Here is a 16,450-nt window from a genome sequence, read left to right on the forward strand (position 1 = left end):
GAGATTTTAGGCCCCCAGGACTATTTTCCCAAGGACATTCAGATATTTTTATTCTGTTTTTCTTGTTATTTCCAGTTTTTACTTAGAAAAATTTCAAGTAGAAATTTTGAGAGAAAAATGGAAAGACTAGTACAGTAACACTTGGATTATATTCTCCACTTGGGTAGATTCTCCACTTCCAAGTGTCAATACTTTGCTATATTTAAATGTCCTCTTTTTTTTTTTTTTTTTTGAGAGAGAGAGAGAGAGAGAGAGAGCGCACACACACATGGCAGGGGTGGTTGGAGGGCAGAGATGCAGAGGCAGAGAGAGAGAGAATCTTAAGCAGGCTCCAAGCCCAGCATGGACCCCAAAGCAGGGATTGGTCTCAGGTCCCGAGATCATGTCATGAGTAGAAATCAAGAGTCAGATGCTTAAGTGACTGAGTCACCCAGGTGCTCCGGAATGTCCTCTTTCTTATTCTGTGCATGTGTGTGTGTGCGTGCACACACACATGCTTGTGTAACCACGTGAAAGTAAATTGCAGACATCTGTAAAAACTTCAGCATTCATTTTCTAAAATAAAGACAGTTTCTTACTGAGCACAATACCATCATCATACCTAAGCAAATGAACAGTAATTCCATAATATTTTCTAATGAGGATAAGCAGACATTTAAGGAAAATCAACAACATGAAAATGAAGGAGCAAGATGAACAAACAGCTGCTGGTACTGAAAGAAAACAGAGAAATGAAAACTAATTAGTATCCTTAGATATTGTGACAACATTCTCATCTATAAAACAAGAAGAGCCTGCTATGAAAAATGAGCATTACATTAAACTATAGTAACCATAGTGCAGAGAAATACAGTAAATTAAAATTAGGCATTTGCAAAATTTTAAAATTCTGTTGAAGGATAAATTTGAGAAAACTTCTTCAGAATGAAGATCAGAAAAACCAAGTGAAGAGAAATAAAGAGGAAATAAAAGATACAGATGATCAATCAAGGAAATCAATGACATTCCTGAAAAAGAAAACAGAGAATACAGACAGGCAGACAAAATTAGAGAAATAAAAAAAGAAAACTTCCCACATCTGAAGAGGGACACAAGTTTTGAAATTGGCAGGACCCACTGGAAAGGGTCACAGCCTAAAAATAGCCTGGAGAATTTCAGATCACTGGCTAAGGTCAAGAAGAGGGTCCCCAAACCTTAGACTGAAAAAAAAAAAAATCAGATTACTTGCCAAGAAAAGAGAACAGATTGTCTCAGCCCTTTTAGCAGCAATGCTGAAGGCTAAAACAACACTTTTCAAGTCTGACACACCCACACATCCCTGGAGATGCTGTTCAAGTTCAGATTCTGGGGTGGCTCGGGGGTTCTGCATTTCCAGCAAGCTCCTAGGCGATGCTGAGGCTGCTGCTCTGCTGACCACATGTCGAGTGGCAAGGATCTAGAGTAAAATGGAACAATGTCTTTAGAATTCAGAGGAAAGTCATCCTGAATGTAAAATTTCATAGCTAGCCAAATTATTGATGAAATATGAGGTAAAATAAGACCTACAGATATTCAGTTGCTCCGTAAGTTTTCCTGCCATGTGCTTTCTGAATAACATTACTTGTAGATGAAGGGCAGAAAAGGAATTAAGAATTAGAAAGACATGTATGCTTTCTGGAGCTAATCCAGGAGCCTGTATAAAGTAATATCTGGATAGTAGTGGTGTGGTGAGCCTGGAACACAATTAGTCCCAATTAGAACAGGAAGTCAGAGGATCAAAAGAATAGCTTCAGAAGGAAATGACTTTGGCTCGACAAATAGAGTGATTAAAAAGCAGGAAGATCTTAGTGATGTGATGGAAAAGGCATATGTTTCTTCTTGAAACAAGGAGGGGGATTTAAGATTTCAGGAAAAACAAGACCGCTTAAGAAAAGCACGCTCCAGATATGAAGCAAACTAAAACATGACAGGAGAATCTGTTTCAACTTGATGCTTGGAAGCGTTTCCTTCTAGCAGAACAAAACCCACTTAAAAATGGTTATTTATGGAGTGAGGTCTTAGAAGAAAGGGATTGGGCAAGAGACTTCTACTTTTTATTTAAGACCGTTTAGTATGGCTTGAATTTTTAAAATCGGGTGTATTTAAAAAACATTTTCTTAAAAATACCTTCTTTAAATATGAAAGTGAAGAGAAGGAATGAAGAGTAACAGAGAAAGGAAGTCCTTTCTAAAAGAGAGAACAAAGACCAGTGTATCTCTCTGTCCCTATCTCTGTCTCTGTCTCTCTCTCTCTCACACACACACACACACACACACACACACACGCACACATGCACACACACACGCGCGCGCACACATGCACACCCCTCACCCTCTAGCCTTAGCGATCTCCCTACTCCCTACCACTGGAGAGAATTCCACATTCTTCTCCCAGACACACAGGACCTCAGAGGCTAGAATGGGGCCTTGGGACCCGTATGATGTTAGGTGAGGGCAGGACCTCAGGCTGCTAAACCAGGACTCCCCTGCTCCTGGAAGGACCCACACAGTAAACCGGAAAGAACATTCTCTCTGGGGCCCCAGCCTTCTGGCTATAGCTGAGCAGCAGATGAAGACGTTGAGATGGCAGATGGAGAAAAATACAGATATCCCTGAAATCAAAGGTGGAGGTTGGGTCAAACCCAATCTCAGGGCCATGGAGCATCAGTTCTGAAGTGCCTGAGATCTGGATGGCAAGAGGAGCAGCAGGTACAGAGGGGATGGGGCTGTGAATGACACGTCTGTTTACCCGAAGGATCAGCTACCTTCCTAATCTGAGGGCTCTTGGAGAGAGAGAACAAGGGGGTAAGCTGAGGGCCTGCTTGACCCAGCAGATCAGGGGCAAGTGGTTCAAGGGATGTTCCCTAAGACCTACAGATGGGGTTACACCCAGAATCACTTCCGGTGATGGCAGCAAAAACTAAGGGGAGCTGTGTGGAATGAGACCAGAGAGGCAGGCAGAAACTCAGAAGCTGGCCTAGTGAAGGCTATGAAGGCCGTGGGTAGAACTACCAAGAGTGGGCTTGGGACCCAGTCTCACCCTGGCATCCAGGCCAGGGTGGTGGCATTGAAATGGAGTGGGGAGGACAGCTTGCAGTTCTGCTTAGGGAATAGAACTGACATGAAGCATTTGTAAAATGTGCTCATTTGGGGGACCTTGGAGGGACTTTAGGGTGATGCTCTCCCAGAAAAGCTAAGCAAAGTAATTCGAACAGGCATTCTGTTTTTCTATTTCTAAACCCAATGACCAATACATGAAGCTGGTACCAGTTTTTTCAAAACCAGATGTTTTAGCATCTAAATATTGAAAGGTCTCCCCTAGGGCTCCATGTGTGAGGTTTTGGAGAAAGGGAGCCTTCTGAATCTGGCCCACTTGTTTATCCTTATTCCTCCACTCCCCAAGGTGACTTCATTTTCTCTACAGAGAGATTGGTTTTGGCATTGTTTTTCAAGTTGGGATCTATGAGTTCTTTACGAGAATGTGTTAATTATTTGTTTTAACTTTGATGATAATCTAAACAGAAATAGTCTAAGTACGTTATGTAGATTGTCTAGATAACACCATAGACCCAGAGGCTGCCTGCCGTAGGATTCCCAACTTCGTCTTCACATTTACAGGCCCTTTGGCCTGTAAATAATAAAAATAATATCACCTTGGTCACCAGGAACCAACGAGAAGAGAACAAATGTAGGTTTTCTATGACCAAAACAATGTGTTTGTGCCAAGTGAGGCTAAGGGGTGCTATGTTGTGCTGCTGAAGGAAGATTTCATCATCAGAGATTGGAAGGAGAAGGGCCTCTTTCCCCCCAGCCCTCAGGGGCGTGGGCATAACCCATCCACAGGAACCTGCATGGCCCGGGAGGGCCAAGTTCATGCTGCAAAACAGTCTGCCACATGGTATTAGGGCTGTTGATATGAATCTCATTAGTTTTATAGTTTTGCTTGTATTTAATTTCATAGTTTATAATTGAATGAGAGCCACAAACATAAGGTGTTTATATCTAGTTAAATGTTTGAACATGTTCAAGCAACATTATAATTTGAAACAACTTAAGTCAACATTGAGGGTTAAGGAGAATTTTTGTTTTCCTTCGGAAAGGGTTTGTGCCTTACTCGAGATATGGAAGACTTCACAGGATTTCTTTTTTTAACATTCTCCTCCTTACCATTTATTTATATATTTATTTAGTCACAGATGTAAAGCCTTAGTTGCTTTCCCTTCTGAATAAAAGAAAGTAAGTATCCCAGTGATATCTATTCCAAGCAACTCCACTGGACATTTTGTTGTTAGGGGGTGGGCTTCAGGAGAGGCCGGACACGTGTGTGCGCTGCAGGGAAACTTGCTGTAAAGGGCAGATAGAAATGTGTGGAGGGGAGGATGGGGGACGGCTTAGAAGGCAAGGGTTGGGGGATGGGCCTGAGAAGACTGGGGACAACAGCAGCAGCCCTGCACCAGGGAAAGTGGACAAGCTAGATTCAGGAAGGTCAACTTGGACCCAGCTGCCAGTGGTGGTAGCAGTCAGGACACAGCTGGCTGCCTGTAACACAATATCCGCCAACATGGCCTAAACCATAAGAACATCTCATCCTCCATGGTAACCCCAGAGCTGGCTCAGGGGCCTGTTTGCCCTTAAGGCCCAAGCCTCTCGCCAGCATTCCATTCCACCAACATTGGAGTGGTTCTGGGGTGGTCTCATCTGCATCTTAGAAGGCATTCCAGAAACCTTGCCCAGAAGCCCTCAGCTGAACTCCTCTGAGATCTCACTGGCCAGGACGGTACAGTTGGCCAAGGCCCTTCATGGGAGCTGGGGGTGAGCACTGGGCATTCTCCACCTCTTTAGTGAGAGAAGGTGTGAGCCAGAAAGCAAAGACTGTGTGGGGGCCAAGGGCAGCGAGTCACAGACAGCTGACCAGTAGCACCTGTCCTACAAAATAAGTATGCTCCTGAGCTGGGCTCCACCATTCAGGAAGAACTGGGCTGGCCACAGGTGGCTGGTTGATGAGGCCAGGAAATGGAAAGGGACAGAGATGGGGGTTAGGGGCCCACTCCCAGGCTCCTTACACCGCATGGGGATCTTTGGCATACTTGGATGAGGCCCACGACAGGGGTAACCAGACCAAGGGTCTTCACAGCCAGGCAGAGACCCACGTAACTGCAGCAGAGCCCTGTAATCTCAGAGCACCATGGGGACTGGGGCAGATGTGGGCCTCTGCCCTCTCCTCGGAGCTGTTGCTGGTTACTTCCCACTGACTGCTGCCTCAAGGGAACGTGGGTTCAGGCTTCCCAGAAATTCCAGGTTTTCAAGAGAAGAGGAAAAACATCATTTGTTTTTTAATGTGAAAGGGCAGGCAGGGGGAGGTCAAAGAAAACATGTTTGTGGGGTGCACTGAGCCATAGAGCCTGGCATCAGTAGGTGCAGACCTCCTAGCCCCAGCCTGCTTACCTCCTTTGGAAGCTTCTGTTCTAGCAAACATGGTCCCAGAAGCTGATGGGTGAGATGGTGTCTATCCCTGGGGAGGAGTGAGGCGAGGTGGTAAGCTTTAAAAGTTCCCTTCCTACAGTCCAGCACATTCCTGAGAGTTTGCCTGCCAGGCTTTAGGGTTTGGGGCTGACCTCTAGCTGCAGGAAGTCTTCGCATCTGATCGGTCACCTCAGAACCTGCAAAGGACAGGGCTCCGCAGGAAGGTCTCCAAGGAGGCCAGGGAGGGAGGCCTCAGGGGCCCGGTTTGCCCATACTGACTGAAGGTGAAACCCTTGGCCTATCCTCTCTGAGCCCCCACCTGCTCCCAGAGGATCGTCCGCACCTTGTAGGACTCTTGTAGGATGGACTCTTGTCCGATGGACTCTCGTCCATCAAGCAGTCGGCACACAGGAGGGGTTCACTCAAGGCTGTGTCCTGTTGTTGCTTCTTCTCCATTTGATTACGAATTCCTTGGTCAATGTGTTCATCATTTTATTTATATAGTTTCTTTAATAGAGTCCACATTTCTATAGAGCTTTATTTATATAACATGAAATAGAGACATGTTCCTTGTCTCTTGGAGGCCCCCTTTCCACATTTTAAAAGTGGGGGTCATAACCCAGACTCTATAGGGATGTTGTCAGGATTAAATGAGAGAACACAGGCAAAGCGTTAACGTGGTTATTGGCACATATAAGGAAAAGCTCAGTAATGTTAATTTGTTGCAGATATAGTGCAGGGCACATAATAGATGCTCAGTAAGTGCTTCGTGGGTGCCTGTGATGTGAGAGGCCTTGTTTGGGCTGGGCCAGGCAAGGGGCTTTCCTTGCAGCTATGGGCAGTGTTTCCAAAGCGGAGTCTAGATCAGGGCAGAGGCAGAAAGTAGGAAGGCTGTGTCCAGCACAGAGCAGAAGACCGAGTCAAATCTGTGGAAGGAGAGCAAGGTCCAGGTGGGAGAACCAGGTGCAGCCTGGGGCCACAGCAGCTCAGGGTGAGAGACAATACACGGCAGGAGCAGCCTGATTTAATGTGGTCCAGGTGCCTGGCATGGCCTCCGAGGCTCTTCTCAGCCCACTCCTGCCTACTGCCTACTCTGGGCACCCACGCTTCCCCGTGCTTGTGCCTTTAGAGGTATTCCTCCTGCAGGGTGAAAGCCCTTGTCTCCTTCCCCCGTTCCATCTCAGAGACAGAACTGTGGTCAAGTGCAAGGGGCTTGGTTGCTAGTGCCCCTCCCTGCACCGCCCCCTACCCTACCCAGTGAACTCTGAATTTCCCTCTGTCCCCCTCATCCTGTTACTCTGTCCTACTGACTTTCTCCCTAGCTCACTGGCTTCTTGCATTCTCTTGGTACCCCCCGTGCCCAGCACGGAGCCTAGAGCACAGGAGAGGCAGTGTAGGTGTGGAATTATTAAAAGCATGGGCTTTGGGCTTAAGTCCTAGCTCCACCACTTCCTAGCTATGCGAGCTTGGTGACCTGCCTAACCTCCCTGGGCCTCAGTTGCCTTATCTGGGCAATGGGATGATTCTGTTAACTACCCAGAGTTGTCAGGAGGATTAAATTAAGTCATTCCACATAAAGACTTTGGAACAGATCTTAGCCTTAGTTGGTGCTCAAAAAAAATGGCAGTTGTTACTATTAGGTATCGAACACATGAATGAGCGAATGAATGAAGGTTATCTGTGCCACTGAAGGGACAGATATTTCTTATTCATCTCTGTAATCCCCACAATACTCAAGAGTGGCAGTAGGTGCCTTGCACACAGTGCATGCTCCATAAATGTGGGTGGCATGAAGGAAGGAAACCACAGCGTTGTGCTTTATTTCCTCCTGGGAGGAGACATTGGGAAAATAAGTTAAATTTGATCCAGATTTAACCAAGAAACCAACCAAAAAAAAAAAACCCAAACCAAAAAACTGACCACTCCTAAGATCTACTTAGTGCATGAATTTTTGCTGGGCTTACATCACTGCTTTGGATCCGTCCATCCTGCTAAAGTATAAAGTTCAAATCCATGTTTAAGGTCCAACAATTACTCAGAGCATTGTACATGTGGGTTTCTGTGTTAAACAGCTCTTCCTCTCTTCTCCTCACCCCACCTCTCTCCCTCCCTTCCTTCCTTCCTTTTCTTCTAGCCAGAGAATTTTTCAAGAAATCTCACCTTGATGGGATGTCCAGCACCTAAAAGAGGAAAAAAGTGAAGGGGAATCGGGGAATCACATCCACTTGGCTTTTTCTTCAGTCTCACACCCCGAGTGACACCTGAGCTGCCCTCGGGAACCTAGGATGCTGGATGTTGATGTAATAGGAATGTGGGACACGCAGTGACATTTGTGTCAGCAGTGCTACTGAGACCCTGAGGGCTGGGTCTAGCTTCGTAGGGTGAAACCTAGACAGTCATATCAGACATCACACTCAGAAGGACCTGTGCTGGGGTTTAACATGCCACTCTCAGCATCTTGAAATTCTTCGTAATTTTTGAGCCAGGGGCCCTGCATTTTCATTTTGTGCTGGGCTCCAAATGACATAGCCGGTCCTGCCTAGGGCATGATTTGGGTCCCAGTGCCATAAGAGCAGCCACTTTGAGTGGCCCCATCACCCCATGTGGTGCAAGCCTGAGTGCAGCCCCATTTCCCGGCTTATCCTTGTTACATAATGATGTCTGGTGGCTTTTCCGCAGACACCGTGTTTTCTATTCTAATTGGCTCTCAATATTTCTATCTTGGCAGTGGATACCACTTATTAAGGCTTTTTCATCCAAGTTTCACTGTACCTGGCATAAATCAGTGAAATACTTAGTATGTAGAAATGCTAGTTGCTTCATAGGTGCCTTGAAAAACCATTTGACCTAAAAATATATATATAACTTTTATTGATGTTATATAATCACTGTTGCCTGATGCATATGATATTCATTATAAATGCACGTTTATGATGTCATTGTTCTGAACAATTTCTTAGACTCATAGTTTCCAAATGTTGGCTGTAGATTAGCATGATTCCTCCTACAGATGGGATCTTTTTTGAAAAGGCAAGCGCACGGCTCTTCTGACTACCCAGTCCCCCAGAGTTCCCCTAAGAAAGGGGCTCCTGTGCAGGTGCACTGGGGATTAATCAAGTATATAGAAGAAAATAGTATTCATATTTAGAACCAGAGAATGGAGTAAATAACCACAGAAACAACACGACCACAAAAACGGTCGCCTAGAAAGAAATAACATCACAAGTTGTCACAAGAAAATCTTGTGAGTATTCAAAACACCAGACTTAGAGAAGGATGTAATCACTTGTATTGTAAAAAGATAATATATCTTTCACTTGACAAAATGATCTACTACTAGGTTCATTTTCAACTAATGAAATCTCTACTACAAGTAAAATGTATTGAATTTCCTGATTTTGCTAATCACTATTGCTGTGTAAGATACCATTCTGGGGGGAATCTGAGTCATAACTACATAAAACCTCTCTGTACTATTTTAGGTTTTCAACTTTTTGTGGGTCTGTAATTATTTTAAGAAAGGAAGTTAAAATTTTTATATACGTGTATGTACACATACACACACACCATAGCGTATTATAATGTATTTAGGAGCACATCTATGAGTGAAAACAAGCACTTTTTTGTCATATGCCCAGTCAAGATGGTGACTGGTCTCTTTGCCTCTCTCTGGTCATTTATCAAATAAAGTATTGGGTTTAGAAACTGTAATGCCCAAACCCCAGCTAATGGTAGCTGATAGCTTCCTCATTTAATCTTTCACCAAGGGAGCACCAACAGCAGGAAATAAACTCATTTTTAAATTCATATTTTCTTGTCTTATGACCTAGAAAAGGAGGAACAATGCCAAGAACAAGGAGCAAAAAGGAAAGAAAGAGAGCAAAGATCCAAAATGACTAATCTGCCAGAGCCCGATTTGTCTGTCTTTTCTCTTAAGTTTAGCACCTGAACTGGATTATTACATCATTCCAATTTTAATTCTAGTTAGAGTGAATTTTTTTTCCCAACTTAAGTTGCTTAAATCAGAAACGTGGAAGTAGTGACAAAAGCTAAGGGAATTGTTAAGGAATTGAGCCGATTGGATAAAATATTGAAAACAGGAAGGAGACTTATTTATTTATTCGTTCATTCATTCAGGAAAGACTCCTCCGCTCTCAACTCTGTGTCATCTGTTGTCTGACACTTTTAAGGATAAACAAACCATAATCTCTTAGCGTTTACCTTCCAGACAGTAGAAAGACAAGAAACCAGGAGACAAGTTGCTTTGCTCTGTATCATCAGGCATCAATAAATGCTATGAAGAAATAGAGAGAAACATAAAGATATGGAAGGGTGGAAATCTGAGAAAGGAATCTTTAACGCTTGGAATGATGTTGCTCTTGTAACAAGAGGGAGATGGAGTTAAAGACGTCATAAATGTAACAGATTAGCAAACACAAACAGTTTCAATCTTAATCTTGGTGATGTGTCAGTGAAACTTGATTGCTATATGATTTTAATTTTAATTCTAGTTAAAATGAGTTAATTTCCCCCCATTGCTGGGAATGTTTTAATTTTTACACAGATTTCATATAGCAACAGACATAAAAATCTTCACATCCTTTGACCCGTGATACTATACTGTGATTCTGGTTTTGTTTTGTTTTTTTAATTTTATTTATTTATTTGAGAGAGAAGGGCGGGGGGGAGGAACAGAGGGAGAGGGACAAGAAGACTCCTACTGAGTACAGACCGCCCCCCACCCCCAATGCAAGGCTTGATTCCAGGGCCCTGATTTCATGACCTGAGCAGAAATCAAGAGTTGGGTGCTTAACTGACTGAACCACCTAGGTGCCCCAGTACTGTGATTCTTATAGATACTGAACCTAAGGGTGCCTGGATGGCTCTGTGGGTTAAGCTTCTGCCTTTGGCTCAGGTCATGATCTCAGGGTCCTGGGATCGAGCCCCACATCTGGCTCTTTGCTCAGCGGGGAGCCTGCTTCCCCCTCTCTCTCTGCCTGCCTCTCTGCTTACTTGTGATCTGTCTCTGTGTGTCAAATAAATAAATAAAATCTTTTAAAAAAAAGATACTGGGCATAATGCCCTCTTTTTTATAAAAAATATTTTGTAATACCCCCTTTACTACCCCGAAGTGAAATTATAGATAATACAACTTATCTAGAGATATAATTTCAAGAATTCAAGACAATACTTAAAAGAAACAAAAAGAATTTATAATAAACATAATAATATAGAGGACAATGCCTGCATCTATGCATGGGATTACCATGGCAGCCTCCAACAGACTGAGGCCCCACGTTAGGAACCTGTCATAACTGGGAACATCATACCAGCTTGCATGTCGCTGGTCTAAAGCAAGGCCTATGGCCTTCTCTAACCTTAGGGGGTAGGGAGGTTAAGCCATCCATAGGCCCAGATGAGAGGAACCTGAAAGCTTTGGTGTAACTGAGTTAGGTTCTGATCTATCAGTTGGCTGTATGGGTTTGAGTACCTGGCTTTGGGCAGGACACTGACTGTGGCACAGTCTTCTGCAGGTCAAGACTGAATTGCATGACTGGCTCTGCCCAGCACTGCCAGCAAAGCTCCCGTAAGCAAATATGCCTTGATAAGTTTCCAGCATCTCTCTCATAGGCAGGGTGACCCTTTATAAAGATTTTTGCATCACTTGGATTCATGAGATTTATTCTCTGGTAATAACCAGGATAAAAAGGGGGGAGGGGACAATGAATGCTATTTGTCTAATATATTGATATCAAAACAATTAATGACAGCATAAAATTGGAAACAAGCCAAATATCTAAGTGAATGGGAATGTCTAATTAGCTGTGATGGTTCCAAACAAAAATATTATACAGCTATTAACCAGATAACTAGAATCAGAGACAGCAATGTGAACCAAAATGTCATTTAAGATATACTGTTTATTGAAAGTATATATATCATTTAATGTCATCTCTATAAAAACATCAATGTATCTGAAACAAAGAAGGAAATATTCTAAAGTTTTGTATGTGATTGAATCAGCTGTTCGTTACTATGTAATGAACCACCCCAAAATGGAGTAATGTAAAACAACACCCAGTTGTCAGCTCATGGTTGTGCGGGTCAAGGGTTTGGGCCGGGCTCACAGTGGGTCATTCCTCTGCCGGCCTAGCCGGCCCACTTGTACCATGGCAGTCAGCTAGAGGCTTGGCAGGATGTTTGGTCCAAGGTCGTCTCACTGACATGTCTAGTACTTGCTGCCAACTATCCCCTGGGCCTCTGTCTGTAGCAGGTTAGACATGGACACCTTTTTTAAGCAAAACTGGAAAACATGCAGTAATTTAGGGCCAAATTATAACTTTAAAGCTGCTGAGGGAGAAGATTGATGGAGCTTGTTTTATGTATACACTTTAATTCTGTTCCCCAAAGGCCTAATTAACCATAGGATATTAGAGGCAAAAAAGAAAACAGACCATCCATCTATCTGGATCAGGGACGGCAAGTAGGTTTTATCTGAAGTGTCAGCTAAAATACTGGGTTCCAGGACTGGCCTTAGAGGCTGACATCTCAGGTGGGAGAGAGAGCGGTAAGTAGTTAGCTAGTTAGTCAAGTGAGCCTTGGGGGAGGGATTGACAGTGGTAGGGTAAGCACCACCCATCTGCCATGGCAAACAGAGATCTCTGGGAGGATGGGGTTTCTATTTGATTCTTTTCAAGGAGTTTGCTAGAAGCAACTAGCCCTTAACTGGCTGTAGCATTTCAAGACACTCTAGCATTTTTTTTTTTTAACATTGTTGACAAATGACTGACAAATCATCAACTGTCTGGCCAGGTTGTGGTGCGGGCACTGCTGGCTCAGTACAGCAAACAGCATAAAGAGAAGCCACTGGTCAGCTGCCTCCGAAACTGGGCGGAGTCTGGGAGGGACAAGCTGAGAACCAGGTACGTAACTGCTTAGGCCGGGACCACCCTTGGCCCTCGGCTTCTTATTACTGGGTCTGAGCGCAGGGAGCCTTGTCACAGCCCAACTCACTCTTGTTGAAATTTTAAATATTCCTTTTATGCAAACAGTCCACAGCTAGGTAGCATTGTGCTCCCACTCCCCAGCTGGAGAACCAGAACATTGCTGATTCTGTTCTTATTCTACTGCTATTCCTTCTTTATTGTGTGTTCACTATTCCAAACACATCAGAGGTTTTAATCCCCCAAACTCCATGAGGTTGGTTATTATTTCCGTTTTGTAGATGAGAAAACTGAGGCATAAAGGTTAAGAATTTTGCCTGGGGGTATGTGCTAATAAGCGACAGAGCTAGGATTTAATCCCAGGTAATTTGGTTTCAGGATCCATGTTTTGCTTGTTTGTATTGATGTTTTAGAATTTTCTTTAGGCTTAATAAATAAGGAGTAATGTATGTGGTATTCTGTAGCTTCCTGTTTTCACTCTACTTTGTTTCTAAGATTCATCTAAGTTGTGATATGGGTAGATGAAGAACTGTTCTCTTTGTTTATCATATTTCATTATGTGTATATACCCCAATTTACTTATCCATTCTAATCTCTGATTTCAGTGGACACTTGGATTATATTTTTGATATTTGGTAAAAAGCTCTTATGAAAAATCTTGTACGTTCTCTGGGGAATATGTCTAAGTTTCTACAGGGCCTTCAAATTTAGTTGCAGTGACTCAGAATAAGAAATAAATTTTACATCAACCACTGACGCCCACACATCCATAGAGGGCCCCCCCGCACCACACACTCACCCAACAGACACCACTGAAGCAAACATCTCATGAAACAATGCTTAGCCTATTAGTCGTCATGGTCTCTGGTAGTTTTCAATTGTTTTTTAAAAAATACTGATCTCAATCCTTTAAACTGATTTTAGGACCCATTGGTGATTTGCAGTGTGTTGCTATTGTATATTATTACCTAGAAGTGAGATTGCTGTGTGGGGAGTATGGCAATGTTCAACTGTACTAGATAGTAACAAGTTATTTTTCAAAGTCACTGTACAAAATTTATACCTTCACCAGCAGCACGTGTCCTGTGGAACCATATCCTCACCAACACATGGTTTTATCAGTTTTCATTTTGTCAATACTATATATGCCTATACGTATATATAAAGATCCCTCTCTGTGACTTTAAATTGTGTTTTCCTTATTGCTCTTAAAGTTGAGCATGCTTTCACAAGTTATTTGCCACTTATATTTCTTCTCATTTGAAATGCCTGTCCACATGTTGTGCCAAATTTTCTTTTTCTTTTATTCTTACTGATTTTTAGGGGTTTTCTTAATCCTTTATTGTTACAGACATTAAGCCTACCTTCTACAAGTCTGTGCCTTGTCTTATTTTTCTTATTTTTTCTTTATGGTGCCTTTTTTTTTTTTTTTAATTTTATTTTTTACAAACATATATTTTTATCCCCAGGGGTACAGGTCTGCGAATCACCAGGTTTACACCCTTCACAGCACTCACCTTTATAGTGCCTTTTAACATAAATTCTTAAATTGCTGTGGAATTTATCAATCTTTTATTCTACACACTTGCTGAATCTTGTCTACTTTCAGATCTTGAAGTATATGTTTTTTAAAGTTTGAAAGTTTCCCCTTTCACATTTAATTCTTGAATCCAGTAGAAATTTCTGTCTGTAGTGTGAGGAAGAGATCTAATTTCATTTTTTTTCTCCTCTAGGGATTGTCAATTGTCCCAGCACCATTTACTGAATCGACTGTCTTTTACTAGTGATGGGGGGCCCACTCTGGCACTACTGTAAATTCCCATTTCGGGACTTCTTTGTTCCTAGCCTATTTGTGTATCCTAATCCAACAATACACTGTTGCAATTACACTAGATTTATAATTATTATATTATGTTATATTATATTATATTATATTATATTATATTATATTATATTATTATATCTAAAATATAATTCAGAGTTGTGTTGGCTTTTCTGGGTCTTTTGCACTTCCATATAAGTTTTGGAATCAGTTTGTTAAATTTTTCAAAAAGAAGCCCTGCAGACACAAAAGGAAACTATTCTTTGACTGTGGTTTTATGAGATATATAGGGTACTCAGATTCATAAAGACAGGAAGTAGGACATGGTTACCAGGGGCTTGGAGGAGGAGAGAATGGGTGTTATTATTTAGTGGGGACAGCATTTCAATTTGGGAAGATGAAAAAGTTCTGGAGATGAATGGTGGTGAGGGTTGTACAGCAGTTTGAATATACTTAATGTCATTGAAATGCACCCTTTTAAAACGGTTAAAAATTTTATGTTACGTATATTTTACCACAATATTTAAAAATCTGCTGTAATTTTCTTTCAAAGTATTAAATCTATAGATTTGCAGAAAAATTGACATATATACGTATAAAACTGATTCTTATCTCAAGATTTTAATCTTCTAAGTGTTTTCTAGAAATCTATAATTTTCTCCATACATAATATATACTTTGATAGATTAATTTCTAGGTACTTTATGATTTTATTATTGTAAAAGGAATACTTTTAAAAAATTATGTTTCTTTTGTGCCCATTTATTATAAAAATAGTTGACTTGTATATATAAACCTGACCACAAAAAATAATTCCTTCTGTGTCTATAGATTCTTTGAGTGTGTTTTTTCCATAGACAATCATACCATCTGCAAATAATGACTTTTTATTTCTTTCCACTTGCTATTCCCTTTTATTCTTTTTCATATAGAAGGTATTTTTTTGTCTTAGTCCTGGTTTTAAGAAGAATTAGCTCAACATTTCACTATTAAGAATGATGTTTGCCCAAAAAAAGAAAGAAAGAAAGAAAGGAAGAAAGAAAGAAAGAAAGAAAGAAAGATGTTTGCTGAAGGTTTTGATAGACCCACTTTACTTCCTAAAGAAGCTCCACTTATTGTTATTTTAAACATATTTTTGTCATTACTAGGTGATGAATTCTACTGCAAATGATTTTTTGCTTCTATTGAAATGTTATATGTCTTCTTTAGTTTGTTCATGTGATAAATAACCCTCATAAATCTTTTAACGTTAAACTACTCTTTCCTGCTTGAAAAGCATTCAGTTTTGCTTTGCTGCATTGTCATTTTTATATTTTCCTGAGTTTGGCTTGCTAGTGTTGTTTTACGTTTTTGTTTACTTATCGGTCTACTGTTTTCCTTTCTTGTAGTTCCCTGATTTGAATTTATATGAAGTTTTACTAGTTTCATAAAGCTATTTTGGGAGTAGTTTCTTATTTTGTGGGAGAATTTGGTAAGTTATCTGAAAACTTTTGGCCTGGGAGAATATTTAAACTACTGATTCACTTGCACAACACGGGTTTAAATAGCACAGTGGTCTCCCTTCGATAAACACAGGACAATACTGTAAAAGTATTTTCTCTCCCTTATGATTTTCTTTTTTTTTTTTTTAAAGATTTTATTTATTTATTTGTCATAGAGAGAGAAGCGAGAGTGAGCACAGGCAGACAGAGTGGCAGGCAGAGGCAGAGGGAGAAGCAGGCTCCCTGCCAAGCAAGGAGCTCGGTGTCGGACTCGATCCCAGGATGCCGGGATCATGACCTGAGCCGAAGGCAGCTGCTTAACCAACTGAGCCACCCAGGCGTCCCCCTTATGATTTTCTTAATAACATGATCTTTTCTCTAGCTTATGCTTCTCTAAGAATACAGTATATAATACATACAACATACAAAATATGTGTTGGCTGTGTTTGTTATCGGCAAAGCTTCCAATCAGCAGTAGACTATTTGTAGTTGAGTTGTAGGGAAGTCAAATGTTATATGAAGATTTTTGATTGCACGGGAGTCAGCACCGCCCCCCCCCACCATGCTGTTCAGGAGTCAACTGTAGTTTGTTTTAAGACCATTTAGGCTTTCTCTTCTTGTGTTGTCTTTCATAAATAATATTTTCTGGGAACTGATTATTTCGATTTGAATTTATTGGCATAAGGTTTTTCATACTGTTCTCTGATTATCTTTTAAACTTCT

At 41.6% G+C, this 16,450-nt stretch overlaps 1 protein-coding gene across 1 annotated transcript in view; it reads left to right on the top strand.

Moving 5' to 3' along the window:
* The window catches only part of ACOXL (acyl-CoA oxidase like), a 336,509-nt gene that overhangs the window by 213,748 nt on the left and 106,311 nt on the right, over positions 1-16,450 (top strand). The window contains exon 14 of the mRNA XM_047746939.1: positions 12,294-12,403. Within this exon, the coding sequence (XP_047602895.1) occupies positions 12,294-12,403 (110 nt within the window). The remainder of the gene's footprint in view (positions 1-12,293; positions 12,404-16,450) is intronic.

This window comes from Lutra lutra, chromosome 9 (genome assembly GCF_902655055.1).
Source record: "Lutra lutra chromosome 9, mLutLut1.2, whole genome shotgun sequence".
Classification (NCBI taxonomy): domain Eukaryota; kingdom Metazoa; phylum Chordata; class Mammalia; order Carnivora; family Mustelidae; genus Lutra; species Lutra lutra.